Source organism: Pongo abelii, chromosome X, assembly GCF_028885655.2.
Source record: "Pongo abelii isolate AG06213 chromosome X, NHGRI_mPonAbe1-v2.0_pri, whole genome shotgun sequence".
Lineage (NCBI taxonomy): Eukaryota > Metazoa > Chordata > Mammalia > Primates > Hominidae > Pongo > Pongo abelii.
The window spans coordinates 43,986,434-44,009,794 of record NC_072008.2 but is presented as its reverse complement, the minus strand read 5'-3'; the positions used below and the strand labels follow the sequence as shown (position 1 = coordinate 44,009,794).

Here is a 23,361-nt window from a genome sequence, read left to right as displayed (position 1 = left end):
ATTTCTGTCAAATCTCAAGTCATGAATGAAATAATCTCTTTGATCTAATCCCAACTATGGATAAATAAGCTTTAACTTACTTTGGTGTTTTATTGAGGAAATTAAACATGCTGGCTTTGTGTTGGAAACATTTCACAGTTCTAAAGTACAAGGTCCTTTCTAGTTCCAAAAGTTTATTACAAACACAGTGCTGGGCAATTACCACCCCTATCTTCAAGGTTTTCGTGGCTGTGGCCATCAGCAAAGAGCAGGGTGGAGGCAAGTGTCAAGATGAAAGAGATTAGAATATCACTTTCTAAGAATTGCCTAAATAACTCCATTAACACCTGGAAGGTTATTTGAGCCCTAACCTAGTTAATAATAAAGCTGAAGAAAGCCCAAAAGCATTGTACACATAAAAACTTGCACCCACAACCAGTGCTCAATAAATGGTAGCTTTAATTTTTAACACTACATCGCCAAGTTAAGAAACAGATTATTTTGCTATTCCCCAGTTTCCAAGGAAACTCTCATCTTCTATACTTGGTCCTCTATAACCAATTATTATTATTTTACATTTGTTTTAGCCCCACTGTCCACAGAACACAACCATTTAACATTTTCCTTTTATACTATTTATCTTAAGTAAAATCATTAAAATATTGAGTTCCACTTCCAAAAAAAAAAAAAAAAAAAGAAAGCCCAAAACAGCAGAAGACATCACTATATCTAACTCCCAGGGAAAGAAAAACATCAATGCTCTTCCATTCATAGTTGAATTGGTCTTAACTGACATTCTCCTGAAACCTGTACCTGAACCTCCTGCTTTTCTCTGGCATATAGAAGATGATGTCAAACTACCCAAACAACCTATATCCTTTCCTGCCCAATAGGGTTAGAGATGAAGAGGATGTGTTATTCCAACAGTCATTATGTTGTAAGCACCTGCCTTTCTCAGGGAGGCTGGTGTTCTTATATGTTACAATGAGAGAAGTGGTTATAAAATGTCTCGTTAGTAACCAGCAGCACAACCTGCTTTCTAACTTCCCTGGGATGTGGGTCTGCTCCTTTTGCCTTTGTAATTTTCCTTCAATGACATGATGTGCATGAGTTCCTTTCCCTTTGAGCAAGAGCTATGCATTTCCCAGGGGTAAAGGGGAGACCACTGGTCTCTAAAAGTCACTTGATTGCTACTGAAGCTATGTTCTTTTGTTATAGTGTGGTAGAATAAATCGCCTTTTATTTGTATAGTTTTTGAGGAGGCCAAAAGGCAGGCAAGAGGGAGGCTGTGGAACTCCTTAGCAATTCCTTTGTGGGGATCCCACTTCCTTCTCTGGACCCCCCAGCCCCCATCGAGTAGGACAGCTATGTGCCGAAATGAGAACAGAGGGGAAAAGCTCTCATTTTCCCTACACAGAACCAGGACCTGGATCATCCGCACACTTCAGAGGTTAAGCGAAGCACCACTGGTGAAGGATAACTAGAGTGACCCACCAGAAAAACTGCCACGCCATCCAATCAAGGCCTGGCTCAATTCTGAACTGGGCCTCCTAATTGGTCAGCTGTCTTATATCTCAGGGCAACAACTAACATTTGCTATGTAGCAGATATCTGGAACGGAGAAAAGGATAAAACCGAGAAACCCCACATTTAGAATGTTTTTATAGAATAAAGCGGTTAGTTCTCATTTCAGAATGGCTGTGGACATTCTGCCTGTAGGCAGGGGTGGCTACCATACTGCCTGTCTAGCTGCTTTTTTTCACTCCATCCTCAACATGTAAGCTTTGTATGAGAGAAAGACATACATGGGTACAAGTTCAAAATGGTGTCAATTTTAGTAAAGTTTCCCAGTATTCTTGTGCTACATACGAAACATTACTGCAATATTTTAACACATGGAAACATTATATATTTTGATAGCATTATTCATCATTGCTTGAGGTTAATTCCAAAGTAATATACTTTGACAGCATCCACACCAATACATCAACACAATTTGGAAAATGCAGAACAGCCTGCTCTAACCTACCCCATGATGGCAGGCAGTGACCCATCTGGCTTGGTGTCATCCAGGGTTATTGAAATTGGAGCATCTTCATCTTCAATGATCATGCAGCCACAGTAATCTTAACCAGGAGAAAAATCAATGGGAGATCGAGACCAAGCTCATCAGAGACACCCATACACGCATAAATATATATAAACTATTTTTTAAGATGAAGGCTAATCTTAAACTCTTGGTCTTGGCCCCAACCCTACATGTTATGTCTTGTTAAATACACACACTGAATATATAAGGATGTCTATTCACCCACAGACAGAAAATGACCCATCTCCATCACCTTTACATAAAGGGCTTATGACCAGCCAATGCATGACAAAAATGGTAAGATGACCCTGGCTCCTAGCATACATGAGGAAAGAGAAGGGCTGCATTGGAGGGAACGACCCAATCCAGGGAAGAGGTGGGAGGAGGGAATCCAATGAGTATAACCAGAATGCTTATCAATAGTAGCCACCATATCTGGGAAGCTTTCTAAGTCCAAGATCCCGCTTCATTTAATTCTCACAACACCTTAGTGGTAGGTATTACTGTCACCACTTTACACCTACAGACTGATGCTAGCAAGCAAGCGAAGTCCTGGAATGTGTAACTTCAATGCAGTGGTCTTTCCATGGTGCCTGTTGACCTCACTCTGCTCATAAAAAGTAAGAAGCAGGACAGATACCAGGAGTCAGGGCAATGGTGGCCTTATGACTGATGTGATCTCCTTCTTCCCTCCCATTGCCAACAAGTGCTCTTGGGGTCATTATGTGTGGGCAAGGATATGAGGAAATTGACAGACCAAGATTTCTAATCCTTTTTCTACCAGTTTGAAAATACTTTGTTTCTGTTCAATACCTTCTGTTCAATAATCCTAAAAGAGTGTGATTTCTTCATATAATACAGTTTAAACATGAATAATAGCAGCCTACCCTTCTTCTTCCAGAAGGCCTCCTTGTAATACATCATGCACTTAATGATAGCTCCCATTGGAAGACGCTGAATTAACTGGTTTCTCTCTGCTGGAAGCTCTGGTCTGAAGTGAATCTTGGCAGTCAAGGTCGGAGGGATCGCATTAATTACGTATTTGCACTAAAACACACACAAGCAAAATATTACCTCAAATGTGAGCTGCAGTGTTTGTGGCAGGCATGAAAAATCATCTTTATCACTTCTAAACAACATTGAGCAGTAAAAACATACAAAACGAGAAAATGAGGCAACTGTGAGGCAACAAAACAGATCAAGGTAGGTCAACCAAGGCTGGTAATTTGGAAGACTGAGGCGGAAACATGTCAGCATTAATTATGCTACTGCTTGAATTATATCTGGTTAGAAGCTGCAAAAGACACAAGGCCTATTTACTATATGCTCCTTTTGACTAAACTGAGTTACCTCATAATGTTCATGGTTCAATGTCTCTATGATGATGTTGTTACTTGACTGGTCAACATGAGTGACAGGATGGTTCAGCTTCACTTGGTCTCCGAGGAGGTCCATTATCCGTTCGCTCACTTGACCAGACCCACCTACAAATTTCCGTTCCTACAGGAGGAGGTAGGTAAGAAAGGAAACATTATGAAAGCCCAAGGAAGGAAAATCCTATTGGCTACTGATTAGAAAACCTCCAGAAAGTCACAGGCCACGCCTCCAATGTCTGCACACTTAACTGTCAGAAGAATTCATTAGGACAGAGGCAGAGTTGACCAAGACAATTCAATGATCATTCCCTGCACAGCTTCTGGCAAAGAAAAGCCATTACAAGTTTATAAAAATCACAGAACCCGAAGAAATGTTCCACTATGCCAATGCTGCCCTGACCAAGTGGGAATATCAGCAAGTCTGTGGGTTTCAAATGCCAAAGAGTGCAGGGTGTGGAGGGAGCCCTGAGAAGGGGCAGGCACGGTGCTTATTCCAGAGGATGAAGTTTCTAATTTCCTTTGATTCCTGTAGTTCTGGGCTGAGGTTGTCCAGGCAGGTAAGGATGCAGATAGAGCCATATTATAGACAAAGTTACAGGGTGCTTTCAGGGATAGTCATGTCCTACTAGTCCTACTAGTCACCACCAAATGATGTTTTAAGAATAGGAAGAAGGGCCGGGTGCGGTGGCTGTACTAAAATTACAAAAATTAGCCAGGCGTGGTGGCACGTGCCTGTAATCCCAGCTATTCGGGAGGCTGAGGCAGGAGAACCACTTGAACCCAGGAGGCAGAGGTTGCAGTGAGCCGAGATTGCGCCACTGCACTCCAGCGTGGGCGACAGAGCTAAACTCCGTCTCAAAAAAAAAAAAAAAAAAAAAGATTCGGAATATCAGATCTTGAGTAACTTTTTGCAAAACTATCTGGAAGCTTCAAGGTGGAGGCAGAGGGTGAAGGCTAAGCATCAGCTTGCTCCTTTAGATATTGTTAAATAGTTCTCTTGAGCGGCCCTTATAAGACCAGAAGTGCTCTACCCTCTGCCTTCTGCTACGATCACCATGGAAATATTTCCAGCTTAATCTAAGAAGGTAAGTCCTTAACACAATGCTTTTGGTAAGAACCAGAAGGATATTTTTGGCCTATTATAGAAGATTCTTTTTTGAGACGGAATTTCACTCTTATTGCCCAAGCTGGCGTGCAATGGCGCGATCTTGGCTCACTATAACCTCCGCCTCCTGGGTTCAAGTGATTCTCTTGCCTCGGCCTCCCGAGTAGCTGGGATTACAGGTGCGTGCCATGACGCCTGGCTAATTTTTTGTATTTTTAGCAGAAATGGGGTTTCATCATGTTAGCCAGGCTGGTCTCAAACTCCTGACCTCAGGTGATCCACCCGCCTAGGCCTCCAAAAGTGCTGGGATTACAGGTGTGAGCCACCGCACCCGGCCAGAAGGTTCTTTAAATGGTTAGAAGTGCACAGCCCACCACTTAACAGATTCCTCAATCATGCTCCTCCAGAAAACTGCACAAGCAGCCATGCAGTGATTTTTGCACTTTTGTAACTGGCTACTGTTTTAATGACAACACCAAAGTTCTTTATAAAAAATACTCCTGGCTAGGCATGGTGGCTCATGCCTGTGATCCTAGCACTTTGAGAGGCTGAGGCAGAAGGACTGCTTGAGCCCAGGAGTTGGAGACCAGCCTAGGCAACAAAGCGAGACTCTGTCTCAAAAATTAAATTAAAGAAAGGAAAAAGAAATCCCAGAGTGGTTCAGACCTACATTCATGATTTGTCTTTCCTCAAGAAACCCAGACCATTTAACTTATAATCTGGTCTATTTTCTAAGAGCTACTTTGAGTTTTTGTGTGGTGGAAAGACCACGAACTTGTTCACTGTCCACCCCTCCAGGTCTAGTATTTGTTGAATTAAATTACAGGATAAGCCTAAGTTCTTTATAAAAATATTGTGATCATGGTTTGAGATTAATCATCTGAACCATATTTTCCAAAAGGTCATGTAGAATTTGGCTAGAAGTATCCTGGCTCCTCTGAATGAAGGACACAAATATCAAATGTGAATCAAAATACCTCAGAAAGTAAAATACTGGCTAAAAGGAGTATCTGTCATCTCTGCCTGTAGGTAAAGACACTTAAAAAATGCAACTGTCCTGCTTTTGTCAAGGCTAGGGGTCAAATGGGCAATGAGTCTTGGTGTCACAAGAACTTGGGGATTTCCGGTGATCTCCTCAGGAGAAGAATAATTCACTTGGCAGAGAAAGACCATACCTTGTACTGTGCACTCAGAATTCGGGAACTCAGAGAACCTAAGTTAGAAGTAAACTGCTACTAATTAAACCTCATACCATCCAAGCACAACATTTATAGAACAGAGATACCCATTCTCTTTGGATAACAGAAAAGGTTGAAGCAGAGAATCTCAGAGTCTGGGGAATTAGGATTCTGGCTTCGCCATGTGTCCAGCCAATGAACCAAATGAATTCACTTATTAATAAAGGAAATGATATGGAAGCTGGGCAAATTCAAGTGAGTAGCAAAAACTAAGAATCCGAAAGGCAGAATTTACTATTGCAAGAGTGGCCATAATCACTTGTGTGAATTAGAAGGAAGAACAGTCACTTCCCTTCTGTAACAGTTAACATAAAAGAATCACTCTGATAAACAGATGGGACAGAAACCTTGTGTCTGGAACAGAGATGATTTTAAGTACAATAATTGTACAATTTCTAGAATTTTTTGGAAATTATTTTAGGAATTTAGCTTCTCCTACATAAACAGCCTAATTCTACCTGCCACCAAAAGGAAGGAACTTAATTCTCAAAACCTAATTAATTCAAAATGAAACAATCTTTATCTGTGAACTCCTTTACAGGAGTGACAAAAGGAAATGAGAAATTTTTTTTTCAGAAAATCTTTTGAGATCATTTCATGCTGCTAATTATTCAGGTTTCAAAATACTGAAGCAATTATTAAAGACACTGCCCTGGGAGAAAGCAAAATCACAGATGAAGCTCTTGTTTCAGAACAGACACATACACACCATACCTGGCCGCCATTGGTGACAGAGAATATCCGAGTGGTGCCCCCGCACTGCTTCACATACCACAAGAACCACAGGGCAGACACTTCGTGAGGCTCAGAGGTCACATTGATATTCACAAAAAGATAAGCAAACCGCCTAGCAGTCCTGTTCATAGAACAAAAGTGCAAGTCAGGTGTCAATATGTACAGGAGTCAGAGAATGTCAGGTTTTTACAACACTATTTAGTGTGTTCAGAAAGTTTTTCTGCTGCAATTGAAAAAAAACTCTCAAGGATTCAGTTTCTGAAGGAATGCATTCTTTAACTCTTGGAGAAACTAACATTTTCTCCTGCTTAAGAAATTGAGTTGAAAAGGAGCCGAGGGTCCAGCAAGACGGCCAAACAGAAACAGCTCCAGTCTGCAGCTCCCAGTGAGATCCACGCAGAAGGTGGGTGATTTCTGTGTTTCCAACTGAGGTACCTGGTTCATCTCATTGGGACTGGTTGGACAGTGGGTGCAGCTCATGGAGGGCAAGCCAAAGCAGGGCGGGGTGTCGCCTCACCCGGAAAGTGCAAGGGGTCGGGGGATTTCCCTTTCCTAGCCAAGGGAAGCCGTGAGAGACTGTCCCAGGAAGAATGGTACACTCTTGCGCAGATACTGTGCTTTTCCCAGAGTCTTCGCAATCGGCAGATCAGGAGATTCCCTCCGGTGCCTGGCTCAGTGGGTCCCCTGCCCATGGAGCCCAGCAAGCTAATATCCATTGGCTTGAAATCCTCGCTGCTAGCACAGCAGCCTGAGATCGACCTGGGATGCTCGAGCTTGGTGTGGAGAGGGGCGTCTGCCATTGCTGAGGCTTGAGTAGGAAGTTTTATGCTCAGAGTGTAAACAAAGCCACCGGGAAGTTCGAACTGGGTGGACCCCACCACAGCTCAGCAAGGCCTACTGCCTCTCTAGATTCCACCTCTGTGGGCAGGGCATCTCTGAACAAAAGGCAGCAGCCCCAGTCAGGGACTTATAGATAAAACCCCCATCTCCTTGGGCCAGAGCACCTGGGGGAAGGGGCAGCTGTGGGTGCAGCTTCAGCAGACTTAAATGTCCCCGCCTGACAGCTCTGAAGAGAGCAGTGGTTCTCCCAGCACAGCGTTTGAGCTCTGATAATGGACAGACTGCCTCCTCAAGTGGGTCCCTGACCCCCGTATAGCCTGACTGAGAGATACCTCCCAGTAGGGGCCAACAGACACCTCATACAGGAGAGCTCTGGCTGGCATCTGGTGGGTGCCCCCCTGGGACGAAGCTTCCAGAGGAAGGATCAGGCAGCAATAGTTGCTGTTCTGCAGCCTCTGCTAGTGATACCCCAGGAAACAGCGTCTGGAGTGGACCTCCAGCAAACTCCAACAGACTTGCAGCTGAGGGGCCTGTTAGAAGGAAAACTAACAAGCAGAAAGGAATAGCATCAACATCAACAAAAAGGACATCCACACAGAAACCCCATCCATAGGTCACCAACATCAAAGACCAAAGGTAGATAAAACCACAAAGGTGGGGAGAAACAAGTGCAGAAAGGCTGAAAAATTCCAAAAACCAGAACGCCTCTTCTCTTTCAAAGGATCACAACTCCTCGCCAGCACGGGAACAAAACTGAACAGAGAATGAGTTTGACGAGTTGACAGAAGTAGGCTTCAGAAGGTGGGTAATAACAAACTCCTCCGAGCTAAAGGAGCAGGTTCTAACCCAATGCAAGGAAGCTAAGAACCTTGAAAAAAGGTTAGATGAATTGCTAACTAGAATAACCAGTGTAGAGAAGAACATAAATGACCTGATGAAGCTGAAAAACGCACCACAAGAACTTCGTGAAGCAGACACAAGTTTCAACAGCTGAATCGATCAAGTGGAGGAAAGGATATCAGTGATTGAAGATCAACCTAATGAAATAAAGTGAGAAGACAAGATTAGAGAAAAAAGAGTGAAAAGAAACGAACAAAGCCTCCAAGAAATACGGGACTATGTGAAAAGACCAAATCTATGTTTGATTGGTATACCTGAAATTGACGGGGAGAATGGAACCAACTTGGAAAACACTCTTCAGGATATTATCCAGGAGAACTTCCCTAACCTAGCAAGGCAGGCCAACATTCAAATTCAGGAAATACAGAGAACACCACAAAGATATTCCTCGAAAAGAGCAACCCAGAGACACATAATTGTCAGATTCACCAAGGTTGAAATGAAGGAAAAAAATGTTAAGGGCAGCCAGACAGAAAGGTCGAGTTACCCACAAAGGAAAGCCCATCAGACGAACAGTGGATCTCTCAGCAGAAACCCTACAAGCCAGAAGAGAGTGGGGGCCAATATTCAACATTCTTAAAGAAAAGAATTTTCAACCCAGAATTTCATATCCCGCCAAACTAAGTTTCATAAATGAAGGAGAAATAAAACCCTTTACAGACAAGCAAATGCTGAGAGATTTTGTTACCACCAGGCCTGCCTTGCAAGAGCTCCTGAAGGAAGCACTAAACATGGAAAGGACAACCAGTACCAGCCACTGCAAAAACATGCCAAATTGTAAAGACCATTGACGCTATGAAGAAACTGCATCAACTAGTGGGAAAAATAACCAGCTAGCATCAAAATGATAGGATCAAATTCACACATAACAATATCAACCTTAAATGTAAATGGGCTAAATGCCCCAATTAAAAGACACAGACTGGCAAACTGGCTAAAGAGTTAAGACCCATCGGTGTGCTGTATTCGGGAGACCCATCTCACATGCAAAGACACACATAGGCTCAAAATAAAGGGATGGAGGAATATTTACCAACCAGATGGAAAGCAAAAAAAAAAAAAAAAAAAGCAGGGATTGCAATCTTAGTCTCTGATAAAACAGACTTTAAACGAACAAAGGTCAAAAGAGACAAAGAAGGGCATTACATAATTGTAAAGGGATCAATCCAACGAGAAGAGCTAACTATCCTAAATACATACGCACCCAATACAGGAGCATCCAGGTTCATAAAGCAAGTTCTTAGAGACCTACAAAGAGACTTAGAATCCCACACAATAACAGTGGGAGACTTTAATAACCCACTGTCAATATTAGATCAACAAGACAAAAATTAACAAGGATATTCAGGACTTGAATTCAGCTCTGGACCAAGTGGACTTAACAGACATCTACAGAACTCTCCACCCCAATTCAAGAGAGTATACATTCTTCTCAGTACCACATCACACTTACTCTAAAATGACCACATAATTGGAAGTAAAACACTCCTCAGCAAATGTAAAAGTACAGAAATCACAACAAACTGTCTGTCAGACCACAGTACAATCAAATTAGAACTCAGGATGAAGAAACTCACTCAAAACCGCACAACTACATGGAAACTGAACAACCTGCTCTTGAATGACTACTGAGTAATTAACAAAATGAAGACAGAAATAAAGATGTTCTTTGATATGAATGAGAACAAAGACACAACGTACCAGAATCTCTGGGACACATTTAAAGCAGTGTGTAGAAGAAAATTTATAGCACTAAATGCCCACAAGAGAAGGCAGGGAAGATCTAAAACCGATACGCTAATATCACAATTAAAAGAACTAGAGAAGCAAGAGCAAACAAATTCAAAAGCTAGCAGAAGACAAGAAATAACTAAGATCAGAGCAGAACTGAAGGAGATAGAGACACAAAAAACCCTTCAAAAACATCAATGAATCCAGGAGCTGGTTTTTTGAAAAGATCAACAAAATAGACCACTAGCAAGACTAATAAAGAAAAGAGAGAAGAATCAAATATACACAATAAAAAAAGAAAAAGGGGATATCACCACCAATCCCACAGAAATACAAACTACCAACAGAGAATACTATAAACACCTCTATGCAAATAAACTAGAAAATCTAGAAGAAATGGATAAATTCCTGGACACATACACCCTCCCAAGACTAAACCAGGAAGAAGTCGAATCTCTCAATAGACCAATAACAGGTTCTGAAATTGAGGCAGTAATTAATAGCCTACCAACCAAAAAAAGTCTAGGACCAGATGGATTCACAGCCGAATTCTACCAGAGGTACAAGGAGGAGCTGGTACCATTCGTTCTGAAACTATTCCAATCAATAGAAAAAGAGGGGATCCTCCCTAACTCATTTTATGAGGCCAGCATCATCCTGATACCAAAACCTGGCAGAGACACAACAAAAAAGAGAATTTTAGGCCAATATCCTTGATGAACATTGATGCGAAAATCCTCAATAAAATACTAGCAAACCAAATCCAGCAGCACATCAAAAAGTGTATCCACCAAGATCAAGTCAGCTTCCCTGGGATGCAAGGCTGGTTCAACATATACAAATCAATAAACGTAATCCGTCACATAAACAGAACCAATGACAAAAACCACAAGATTATCTCAATAGATGCAGAAAAGGCCTTGGACAAAATTCAACAGCACTTCATGCTAAAAACTCTCCATAAACTAGGTATTGATGGGACGTATCTCAAAATAATAAGAGCTATTTATGACAAACCCACAGCCAAAATCATACTGAATGGCCAAAAACTGGAAGCATTCCCTTTGAAAACTGGCACAAGGATGCCCTCTCTCACCACTCCTATTCAACATAGTATTGGAAGTTCTGACCAGGGCAATCACACAAGAGAAAGAAATAAAGGGTATTCAATTAGGAAGAGAGGAAGTCAAATTGTCTCTGTTTGCAGATGACATGATTACATATTTAGAAAGCCCCATCGTCTTAGCCCAAAATCTCCTTAAGCTGATAAGCAACTTCAGCAAAGTCACAGGATACAAAATCAATGTGCAAAAATCACAAGCATTCCTATACACCAATAACAGACAGAGAGCCAAATCATGAGTGAACTCCCATTCACAATTGCTACAAAGAGAATAGCATACCTAGGAATCCAATTTACAAGGGATGTGAAGGACCTCTTTAAGGAGAACTACAAACCACTTCTCAACGCAATAAAAGAGGGCACAAACAAATGGAAGAACATTCCATGCTCATGGATAGGAAGAATCAATATCACAAAAATGGCCATACTGCCCAAAGTAATTTATAGATTCAGTGCTATCCCCATCAAGCTACCACTGACTTTCTTCACAGAATTGGAAAAAACTACTTTAAACTTCATATGGAACCAAAAAAAGAGCCTGCATAGCCAAGACAATCCTAAGCAAAAAGAACAAAGCTGGAGGCATCACGTTACCTGACTTCAAACTATACTACAAGGCTGCAGTAACCAAAACAGCATGGTACTGGTACCAAAACAGATATATATAGACCAATGGAACAGAACAGAGGCCTCAGAAATAACACCACACATCTACAACCATCTGATCTTTGACAAACCTGACAAAAACAAGCAACAGGGAAAGGATTCCCTATTTAATAAATAGTGCTGGGAAAACTGGCTAGCCATATGCAGAAAGCTGAAATTGGATCCCTTCCTTACATTTTATACAAAAATTAACTCAAGATGGATTAAAGATTTAAACGTATAACTTAAAACCATAAAAACCCTAGAAGAAAACCTAGGCAATACCATTCAGGACATAGGGATGGACAAAGACTTCATAACTAAAACACCAAAAGCAATAGCAACAAAAGCCAAAACAGAAAAATGGGATCTAATTAAACTAAAGAGCTTTGGCACAGCAAAATAAACTATCATCAGAGTTAACAGGCAACCTACAGAATGGGAGAAAATTTTTGTAATCTACCCATCTGACAAAGGGCTAATATCTAGAATCTACAAAGAACCTAAACAAATTTACAAGAAATAAACAACCCCATCAAAAAATGGGCAAAGGATATGAACAGACACTTCTCAAAAGAAGACATTTATGCAGCCGAAAAACTTATGAAAAAATGTTCATCATCACTGGTCATTAGAGAAATGCAAATCAAAACCACAATGAGATACCATCTCATGCCAGTTAGAATGGCAATCATTAAAAAGTCATGAAACAACAGATGCTGGAGAGGATGTGGAGAAATAGGAACGCTTTTACAATGTTGGTGGGAATGTCAATTAGTTCAACCATTATGGAAGACAGTATGGCGATTCCTCAAAGATCTGGAACTAGAAATACCATTTGACGCAGCAATCCCATTACTGGGTATATACCCAAAGAATTATAAATCATTCTACTATAAAGACACATGCACACATATGTTTATTACAGCACTGTTAACAATAGCAAAGTCTTGGAACCAACCCAAATGCCCATCAATGATAGACTGGATGAAGAAAATGTGGCACATATACACCATGGAATACTATGCAGCCATAAAAAAGGATGAGTTCATGTCCTTTGCAGGGACATGGATGAAACTGGAAACCATCATTCTCAGCAAAGTAACACAAGAAGAGAAAACCAAACACCGCATGTTCTCACTCATAAGTGAGAGTTGAACAATGAGAACACATGGACACAGGGAGGGGAACATCACACACCAGGGCCTGTCAGGGGATGGGGGGCTCAGGGAGGGATAGCATTAGGAGAAATGCCTAATGTAAATAACGAGTTGATGGGTGTAGCAAACCAACATGGCACATGGATACCTATGTAACAAACCTGCACGTTGTGCACATGTACCCCAGAACTTAAAGTATAATTTAAAAAAAAAAAGAAATTATGAGTTAGCTCCAAGTATGCTAATCCAGGTTCTCTCTAAGCATCAATAAGCTTCTTTCAATACCCATCCTCTCCTCTCCATCTTCATTGCCACAGCCCTGTTCCAGGCTACCAATATGTCCAGGCTATAGCAGTGGTGGCTCCTACTTGGTCATCTTGCATCTCCTCTTGTATCCTCTACACTATAGCCAATGAGGTCTTTTAAAAGTGCCAAACTCAAAAAACCCTCTGCTTAAAACCCTTCAATGATCTTCAGTGAAGAAAGGACAAATCTTCAATGTGGCCAATAGATCCTGCACTGTCAGCCTCTAGACCAGTCCTCCAAACTCCCCTTATACCACTTGCTCTTGTCATCACTATGGTCCAGCTACACTGTTCCACTCAGTTGCTCAAACATGCCAATATCCTTCTCACCTCAAGGCCTTCACAAAAGCTTGTCCCTGTCCTCTATGCCTAGAAGATTCCATCACTGTACATCATCTACCTGTCCCTGTCTCCCCATTCCCCTGAGAACTTTGAGTCATTCTTGAAAGATACCATTCTCCCCACATCATCCAACCTTTCCTGTCTCCCCACGTACCTGTGGGTCATTTCTGGAAGGTAGCATCCTGCCACACACCATTGACTCTTCCTGTCTATCCCCTACTCCTCTGGTTCATTTCTGGATGGTACCATTGCCCCCAAAACATACACCCTTCCCTGCTTCCCCTCAGCAGTTGTGTCTCATTCCTAGAAGACAGTATCTCCGCAAACACATTTTCTATCTTCACATGTCCCCACTGACTCTGAAAGTCATTCCTAGTAGATACCATCTGCCTACACCATCCAATCTTCCTCTTGCCACCCTAATACTATGGGTGATTTGGGGATATCATTACCTCCCCCCTCCCCTGCCCCACAACCAAATTCCACCTTCACCATCTCTTCCAGAGCCTGTGTCACATTCCCGGAAGATATAATTCCCCCAACACTATCTAATCTCCCCTATCTACCCCGTGCACCTGTGGGCCATTAGAGGCAGATATCCCCTTCACACCATCTACTCTTGCTGTCTCCCCTCTAAACCTATGGCTAATTCCTTGAATATACCATGTACCAACACTATCCAATCATAATGTCTCCCCTCAAGCCCTCGTGGCTCATTCCTGGAAGATGTATCTTGCCACAGCATTCCTGTTTCCTGTCTCCCCCATTCCCAGCTATGTCATTCCCGAATACCACCCCCCACAACATCCATCCTTCGTGTCTCTCCCTACCACTCCCCATGTGGCTCATTCCTGGAAGATACCATCTCTCTAAACCCGTCTCCCCGTATCCCTGTGGGTTGTTTCTGGAAGATACCATCCTTCCACACCATCTGCCCTTCTTGTCTCCCCAGCCACCGCACCTGTGGCTCTCTCCAAAGCCAATACACCCTGTCTCCCCCTTCTCCTGTGGGTCATTCCTAGAAGACGCCATCCCCCAACACCACCCACCTTTCCTGCCTCCCCCAGTCACCACCTGTGTGGTTCATTCCTGGAAGATACCATATTGCCACACCATCCAACCTTTCTATTTCCCCCCTACTCCTGAGTCATATCTGGATGATACCACCCACTCCCTAAGACATCTACCCTTCCCTGCCTCCCCGCAGTGGCTATGTCACGTTCCTGAAAGATACTATACCCCTACACAGAACTATGTACTCTTCCCTGTCATTTTGTTAGATACCATCTCCGGTCCTGTGTCCCCCTCGAAGCATCACCAGTGTGGTTTATTCCTGGAAGATACCATCCTGCCACACAATCCAACCTTCCTGTTTCCCCACTACTCCTCCGGGTCATTTCAGGATGATACCGCCTCCTCCCCAAAACGTCTACCCTTTCCTGTGACCCTATAGTGCCTGTGTCATATTCCTGAAAGATACTATCCCCTCTTACATTATTTACCCTGCCTTGACTCCCTCTGGGATCTCTGAGCCATCCTGGAAGATCCCATTCCCCTACCTCATCCATCATTCCCCTGCTTCCCCAATTCCGTAGTTCATTCCTGGAAGGTACCATCTCCAATGCAACATTCATCCTTCTTCTCTATCCCCTGCCCTGTGGGTCATGCCTGGAAAATATCATTCTGTCATACCCTACCTGTCTCCCATCTACCCCTGTGGTCCATTCCTGGAAGACACAATCCCCCCAAAACACCCACCTGCCAGGGTTTATTGCTGGAAGATACCATCCTGCCACACCATTCACCCTTCCGGTATCCCCCGGACCTCTAACCACCCTTGTGGCAGATTGCTGGAAGATACCATCTCTCTAAACCCAACCCACTGTTACCTACTGCCCCTGTGGGTCACTCCAGGAAAATACCATCCACATCCACCTTCCATCCTGTCTCCACCCCCACTACGGCAAGTGTGGCTCACTCCTGGAAGATACCATCTTGCCACACCATGCAACCTTCCTATTTCCCCCTAGCCCTCTGGGTCATTTTGAGATGATATAACCACATCTACCCTTCCACTGTTTCCCCACAGTGACTATACCACATTCCTGAAAGATACTATCATACCCCCCCCCCCCCCAACACTTCCACCTTGCCTTTCCACCACCCTTTCCCCTTTGGTCATCCAGGAAGATGCCATCTCCACATACCTCTTCCTGTGTCCCCCCCAGGCACCACCAGGGTGGCTCATTCCTAGAAGACACCATCTCTCAAAACACAATCCATCCTGTGTCCTGCTGCCCCTTTGGGTCATCCCTGGAAGATACCATCGTGGTCATCTTCCACACTTCCTGTCTCCTCCCTCTCCTCTGGGTCGTGGATGGAAGTTACCTCCCCCACCACTCCCAACCCTTTGGGTCACTACAGGAAAAACCATGCCTGCCAACAAGCCAATGTTCTCTGCATCCCCTAGCTCCTGTGGACCATTCCTGGGCGGTACCATCCCACCTCACCATCTACTCTTCATGTTTCCCTACTGCCCCTGTGACTCATTCCTGGAAAATATATCCTGCCACACCATTCATGCTTTCTCTCTCTGCCCTGTCCCTCTGGGTCATTCCACAACGATACCATGCCAGCCAACATCCCCCTGATGGTCTCCCCCACCACATATAGCGTGGCTCATTCCTGGAAGATACCATCCTGCCACGCCATGCAACCGTTGTATCTCCCCACTACCCCTCTGATCATTTCGGGGTGATACCACACCATCCCTAAAACATCTAGGCTTCCCTGTTTCCCCGCAGAGCCTTTGTCACATTCCTGATATAACCCCCCCAACACTAATCCTCTGGCTCATTCCAGGATGATATCATCCCCCCATACTTCAACCCTTCCTGTTTCCCCCCACCACTACCCAGGTGTCTCATTCCTGGAAGACACCATCTCTCTAAACCCAATGTACCCTGTCTCCCCGTGCCTCTGTGAATCATTCTTGGAAGATACCATCCACCCATACCTTCTGCCACCCCCACCACTGTCATTTGGCTCATTTCTGGAAGATACCATCCTGCCACACCATCTAACCATTCTATTTTCCTGTTATCCTCTTGGTTATTTTGGGATGATACCACCTTCTTCCGAAAACATCTACCCTTCCCTGCCTCCTTGCAGTGCTTGGTTCACACTCCTGAAAGATACTATACCCCTTATATTATCCAGTCTGCCTTGTCTCCCCCTTGGCTCTGTGGGTCATCCTGGAAGATACCATCTCCCTACCTCATCCAACATTCCCCCCCTCCCCGAATTCTATAGCTCATTACTGGAACATACCGTCTCTTCTACTGTATCCATCCTTCCTATCTACCTTCTGCCCCGTGGGTCATTCCTGTAAAATAACATTCTGCCAAACCATCTACCCTACCAGTCTTCCCTCGACCCCAGTGGGTCATTCATGGAGGATACCATGACCCCCATAACCCCACCAGTGTGGCTCAATCCTGGAGGATACCATCCTGCTGCACCATTATCATTTCCTGTCTCCCCCATCCTTCTAGGTCATTGCTGGAAGATATCTCCATCCACAATGTCTACCCTTCAGTTTTCCCCCATGACCCTGTGGGTCATTCCTGGAAAATTTCATTCCACCAAACCATCTACCCTGACTGTCTTCTCCCACACCTGTGGCTCATTCCCAGAAGATATATCCTGCCACACCAGTCAGGCTTCCTCTCTCTCCCCTATTCCTCTGGGTAATTCTTGAATGATATCATCTTGAATGATAACATCCACCTTTCTTGTCTCTTTCCAACACCACCAGTGTGGCTCATTTCTGGAAGATACCATCCTGACATGCCATGCAACTGTCCTATTTCCCTACTATTCCTCTGGGTCATTTTGGTATCACTCCCTCACAAAACATCTACCCTTCCCTGTTTCCCCCCACAGACTTAGTCACATTCCTGAAAGATATAACCCCTTCAACACTATCCACCCTGTCCTGTTTAGCCTTACCCCTGAGGGTTATCCTGGAAGATACCATTTCCCCCCACCGTCACTCATCTTTCTTACTCTCCCAACCTTGTGGGTCATACCTGGAAAATACCACCCTGCCTCACCTTAACCACTTTGTATCTCGCTCCATCCTTCTGTGTCATTGTTGGAATGTATTCCCCACAACATCCACCCTTCTTATCTCCCCCCAACCCTTTGAGTCACTCCAGGAAGATACCATGTCCCCAGTCAGGCCAACATTCCTTGTGTCCCCTTAGCCCATGTGGGTCATTCCTTGAAAATATATCCTGCACACCATTCATGATTCCTGACTCCTCACTACCCCCTCTGGCTCATTCCTGTATGATATCACCTCCACAATATCCACCATTCCCATCTCCCCCCACCACTACACTTTTGGCACATTCCTAGGAGATACCATTTGCCTAAACTTATTTCCCTGACTTCTGTGGGTGATTCGTGGAAGACACCATCCACATACACCCTTACTGTCTCCCACCCCCATCACTGTCACCGTGGCTCATTCCTGGAAGATACTATCCTGTCATTCAACTATCCTATCTCCCCTCTACCGCTCTGTGTCATTTGGGGATGATACCACTCCCTCACCAAAACATCTACCCTCTCCTGCCTCCCTGCATTGCCTGTGTCATATTCCTGGAAGATACTATTTCCCCTACATTATCCACTCTGCCTTGTCTTTCTTTTGGCTCTGTGGGCCATCCTGGCAGATCCCATCCACCTAGCTCATCCATCATTCCCCTCCTTCCTCAATTTTGTAGTTCATTCCTGGAAGATACCATCTCCTCCATACCATCCATCCTTTACCCCCTGCCCTGTGGCTCATTCCTGGAAAATACCATTCCACGAAACCATCTACCTACCTGTCTCACCCCAACCTCGGTGGCTCATTCCTGGAAGATACTATCTTCCTACACCATCCACCTTTCCTGTTTACTTAACCCCACACATTCTGAAGACCATTCTTAGAAAATATCATCCTGCCTCACTATCTTTTCTTCCTATCTCCCTCTACCCCTTTGGGTGATTACTGGAAGATATCCCCCTTCACAACCTTTACCCTTCAGGTCACCCCCTTGCCCCTGTGGGTGATTCCTGGAAGTTACCATCTCTCTATACCACCCATCTTCCCCCGGCCACCAACTGTGTGGCTCATTCCTGGAAGATACCATCCTGCTACACCTTTCTAAACCCTCTGGGTCATTTCGGGATGAGACCACCTCCTCCACAAAACATCTACCCTTCTCTGTGTCCCCACAGTGCCTGTGTCACATCCCTCAGAAGTAACATGCCCTCCCCCTACAAACACACTATCCACCCTGTCCTGTCTCCCCCTTGGCCTTGTGGGTCATCCTGGAAGATACTATCCCCACCCTTTCCGTGTGCCCCCAAACACCACCAGGGTAACTCATTCCTGGAAGATTCCATCTCTCTAAACACAATGTACCATGTTTTCTTCTGCCCCTTTGGTTCATTCCTGGAAGATACCACTCCACCAAATCATCTATCCTACTTGTCTCTCCCAACTCTTGAGGGTCATTCCTGGAAATACCATCCTGGTCACCTTCCACACTTCCTGTCTCCTCCCATCTCTTTTGGTCATTGCTGGAAGTTATCCACGGCCCGATATCCACCCTTGCTGTCTCACCCCTCACCCTTTGGGTTACTCCAGGAAGAACCATGCCTGCAAACAAGCCCATCTTCCCTGCATCCCCTAGCTCCTGTGGACCATTCCTGGAAGGTATATCCTGCCACACCAGTCATGTTTCCTCTCTCTGCGCTACCCCTCTGGGTCATTCCTGTACAATCCTATGAGTCATTCTTGGAAGAAACCATGACCCCTCACCATCCACCCTTCCTTTCTCCCCCCTACCACTGCCAGTGTGGCTCATTCCTGGAAGATACCATCCTGCCACACCACCAAACCTTCCTATGTACCCTCTTCCCTGTGGACCATTCCTGGAAAATTCCATTTTGCCAAATGATCTACACTACCTGTGTCCCCTCTACCCTTGTGGGTCATAACTGGAAGAGACCATCTCCCTCACCCAGTCCACCTTTGTATCTACCCCTTGCCCTATGGGTCATTTCTGGAATACATCATCTTGCCTCACTATCTATGTTTCCTGTCTCCCCACCATCCCTCTGGGTCATTGCTGGAAAATTCCCCTTCCCCTAAGACATCCACCCTTCTGGTTTGGGTAATTCCTAGAAGATACCATCTCCATCCACACAAACCAACCTTCCCTTTCTCTCCCCAGAGAGAGAGAAATAGCTGGAAAATTTCATTCTCCCCACCCCACCCCCGCCCCATCTCCCCACCACACACACACACTACCTAATGTTGCCTGTTTCCTCTTGACCCTGTGGGCCATTCCTAGAAGATACCATACCCCCACAGGGATCCATCCTTGTTCCCCACTCCCTAACACTGTGGGGGCATTCCTGAAAGATGCAACCAGGCCACACCATTCACTCTTCCTATCTCATCCCTGCCTTTGTGGCTCATTTCTAGAAGACATATCCTGGTAATACCATCTACACCTCCTGTCTCCCCACTACACCTCTGGGTTGTTGGTGGATGATATCCCCACAACATCCATCTTTCCTGTCTTCCCTTTGCCCCTTTGGGTCATTCATAAAAGATACCATCCCACCACACCATCAACCTTTTCTGTCTCCCCCACTATCCTAGTGGTTCATCCATGGCAAACACCATCCCCTATACTTGTCTCCCCTCTGAACCTGTGGATCATACGTGGAACATACTATCTTCCTACCCCATCAGTCCTTCCTATCTCCCCGTAATCCCTGTGGCTCATTCCTAGAAGACAAAATCCCCCAATGCCATCCACCCTTCCAGTCCCCATCTCCCCTTGTTTCTGTGGGTCTTTCCTAAAACACCACCCATCTTTCTCCATTATCCCTTTCTCCCTTCTTGCCCTTGTGGGTAATTTTTGGAAGATATCATTCCCTCCTCCCACCACCACTGTCCAACCTTCCCTCTCTCCCGTTGACACTGTGTGTCATTCTTAGATCATACCATCTGCCGCACTACTATCAACCCTATGGGTTACTCCTGGAAGGTACCATTTCTACCACACCATCCACCCTTCCTGTCTCTCTCCTGCCCCATGGCTTATTCTTGGCAGATACTATCCCCCCAACTTCATCCACTCTTCCTTTCTCTCTCCTGTCCCTGTGTGTCATTCCTGGAAGATACCATCGCCCTACACTGTTCACCTTTTCTGACTCCCCCCTGCCCCGATGGCTCATTCTTAGTTGATGCACTAACTCCTTAGTTTCAGGTTAAAGATTGCTTCATCAAAGAATGCTTCCTTTACCCTCAGACCATGTAAGGTTCTCCCTGTTACAGGAACTCTCCTAGCATTATGCAATTGTGTTCAAGGTCAGTCTTGCCTGCTAGGAAAACATAAACTCCATGAGGGTAGGGGCTATTCCTAAGAAGTTCACCCCCATTCCTCAGTGCCTGGTATGGTGCCTTCACATAGTAGGCCCCACATAAACTAATAACACGTGGTCTAATTGAAAACATTTTTATTACTACAGACTAGCTTTCCTCTCATTTCCTAGTATTCTACATCTATATGGGATTACCATTTTATTTTATTTTAAGTTCCAGGGTACATGTGCAGGTTTATTAGATAGGTAAACATGTGCCATGGTGGTTTGCTGCACCCATCAACCCATCACCTAGGTATTAAGACCCACATGCATTAGTTATTTATCGTGATGCTCTCCCTCCTCCCACCACCTGACAGGCTCCAGTGTGTGTTGTTCCCCTCCCCGCATCCATGTCTTCTTAATGTTCAGTTCCCACTTATGAGTGAGAACATGCGGTGTTTGGTTTTCTGTTCCTGTGTTAGTTTGCTGAGAATGATGGCTTCCAGCTTCATCCATGTCCCTGAAAAGGACATGATTTCATTCTTTTTTATGGCTGCATAGTATTCCATGGTGTAAATGTACCACATTTTTAAAAAATATCTTTTCAAACTGCTTTTGTAGGCAACCTTTCCATAATATGAAAACACAATTATTGATTTTATTGCAGATCACACAATGCTTTCATTAAAAGAAGTTCTACTTCATTCACCTACTTTTCTTAATTTTTAGATTCATTTTCTGTTCTAACCTACTTTGAGGTGCCCTCAACATTGCTACTGACTGAAAGATTACTAGCTTTCCTCTTTTTTTCTGTAAGTTGTTAAGAAAAGCACTGCAGTTCAAGGCAAGATATAAAAGACGAGAAGGGAAGATAAAAAGTAAATTTTGAATGGTCAAGTCTACTTACTTTGTCCAGCAGATTTTGTCAATGAGCTCTTTCATGGTCATTTTGTCCCATTCGTCAGCATGTTGAGCCTCCCAGGGTGCATCAGCTGGAATCTGTAGAGAAAGGAAGTCCCCTGTCAGGTTTGATGGTAACTGCCACCTCTTCTCGGGAAGGCCCTCATGAAAACCTCTGAAAATGGGTCTCTTGGGTCTCTGTGTTGAAATGTGTGATTGGCATAGAATTCTATATAGAGAGAGGGAGTGGGGTAGAATTCTTTGGATTCTGTGTCCTAATGCCATTGCCAAAACAATAATAATAGTGATAATATTATATATGTCTATGTACAAATTTATATGTAATTATTATAATAATGACAATTATCATCATCATTATTATTGAAAGCTAATACCCATTTTATGTCCCAAATTGATATTACAGAGCCTTAGACTAAGTAAAAAAGCTTTGGGGCAGCAAGTCCTTCTCTCCTTTACTATTTAAAATGGCATTACAGACAGACAGACAACTGTAAGTAGAGATACTTGGCAAAAATATGTCATATAAATGCTCAGTAGCATAGAGTTGAAGGCACACAGGCATTTGTATAAGAGAGTGGGTTGGTATGCTGATTCCCTTGCTATGAGGTCTTGAGTAAATTACATAATCTCTGGGCACTCATTTCTCCCATTTGTGAAGTGCAAATACGACCAACTTTGCAGTTTGGGTACATTGGAAATGATATGCATTGGTGTCCAGAGCAATGTTCCCTGCACTATGGAAGGATATTAAACAGTTGCCATTGTTATTTCAGTAATGGGTCATGTGCAAACTGAACACATATTTTACCTCCTTCCCCATGTTATCTATTGTCCGCCACAGATTATTGTAATCCAAATATGCAATGGGATTCCATACTGGTGGAAAGGCGCCCCGAAATGGATATGTTTTCCCCTAGAACATAAAAGCAAACAGAATCAATCAAAAAGAGTAATACCTTAAATTTGAATGGTGTTCTAAAACAACAAAAAAGCAACGAACCTAAGACTTTCAAAGTAACCAGACCCTCTACTGTGTCAGAAACATTCCCTTTGATGGAAACTGAATACATTATACCTATACAGGCCCCAATTTAATAAAATGTGCAGAATCTCCCTGGTGCTGTGTTGGCGGTTTTAATTTACAGTAAATAATAGCTTTAAATTTATTTCTATTTATTTGGAAATTATACATAAATAAAGGTAGCACATCCTAGTATCTAATGCTGGTGCTACAATATTCTCAACTCCTGAATTCCCATCTAATCTCTTGAGAAAGCTGTTCCCACTTAGACGAGAGCAGGATGATGACGTGGAGGACTGTCTTTAGACCACATATAGGACAAGAATAGCAAAGTGGAATGTCTTATACTGTGTTTTAAAGTCTACAAAGGCTTAATAAAGACTGGCTAGACTACAGACTATGCCTGATGTAAAG

General features: G+C 43.9%; 1 protein-coding gene across 2 annotated transcripts in view; it reads right to left on the bottom strand.

Annotated features, from left to right (window-relative positions):
• Window positions 1–23,361, bottom strand: part of MAOA (monoamine oxidase A) — a 138,012-nt gene that overhangs the window by 12,060 nt on the left and 102,591 nt on the right. For both annotated transcript variants that reach the window (XM_054543972.1, NM_001131441.1), the window contains 6 exon segments: window positions 22,735–22,839; window positions 21,913–22,004; window positions 6,502–6,643; window positions 3,419–3,568; window positions 2,956–3,115; window positions 2,009–2,105 (listed from right to left, as the gene is read on the bottom strand). In XM_054543972.1, coding sequence (XP_054399947.1) covers window positions 2,009–2,105; window positions 2,956–3,115; window positions 3,419–3,568; window positions 6,502–6,643; window positions 21,913–22,004; window positions 22,735–22,746 — 653 coding nt within the window. In that variant the 5' untranslated portion in view covers window positions 22,747–22,839.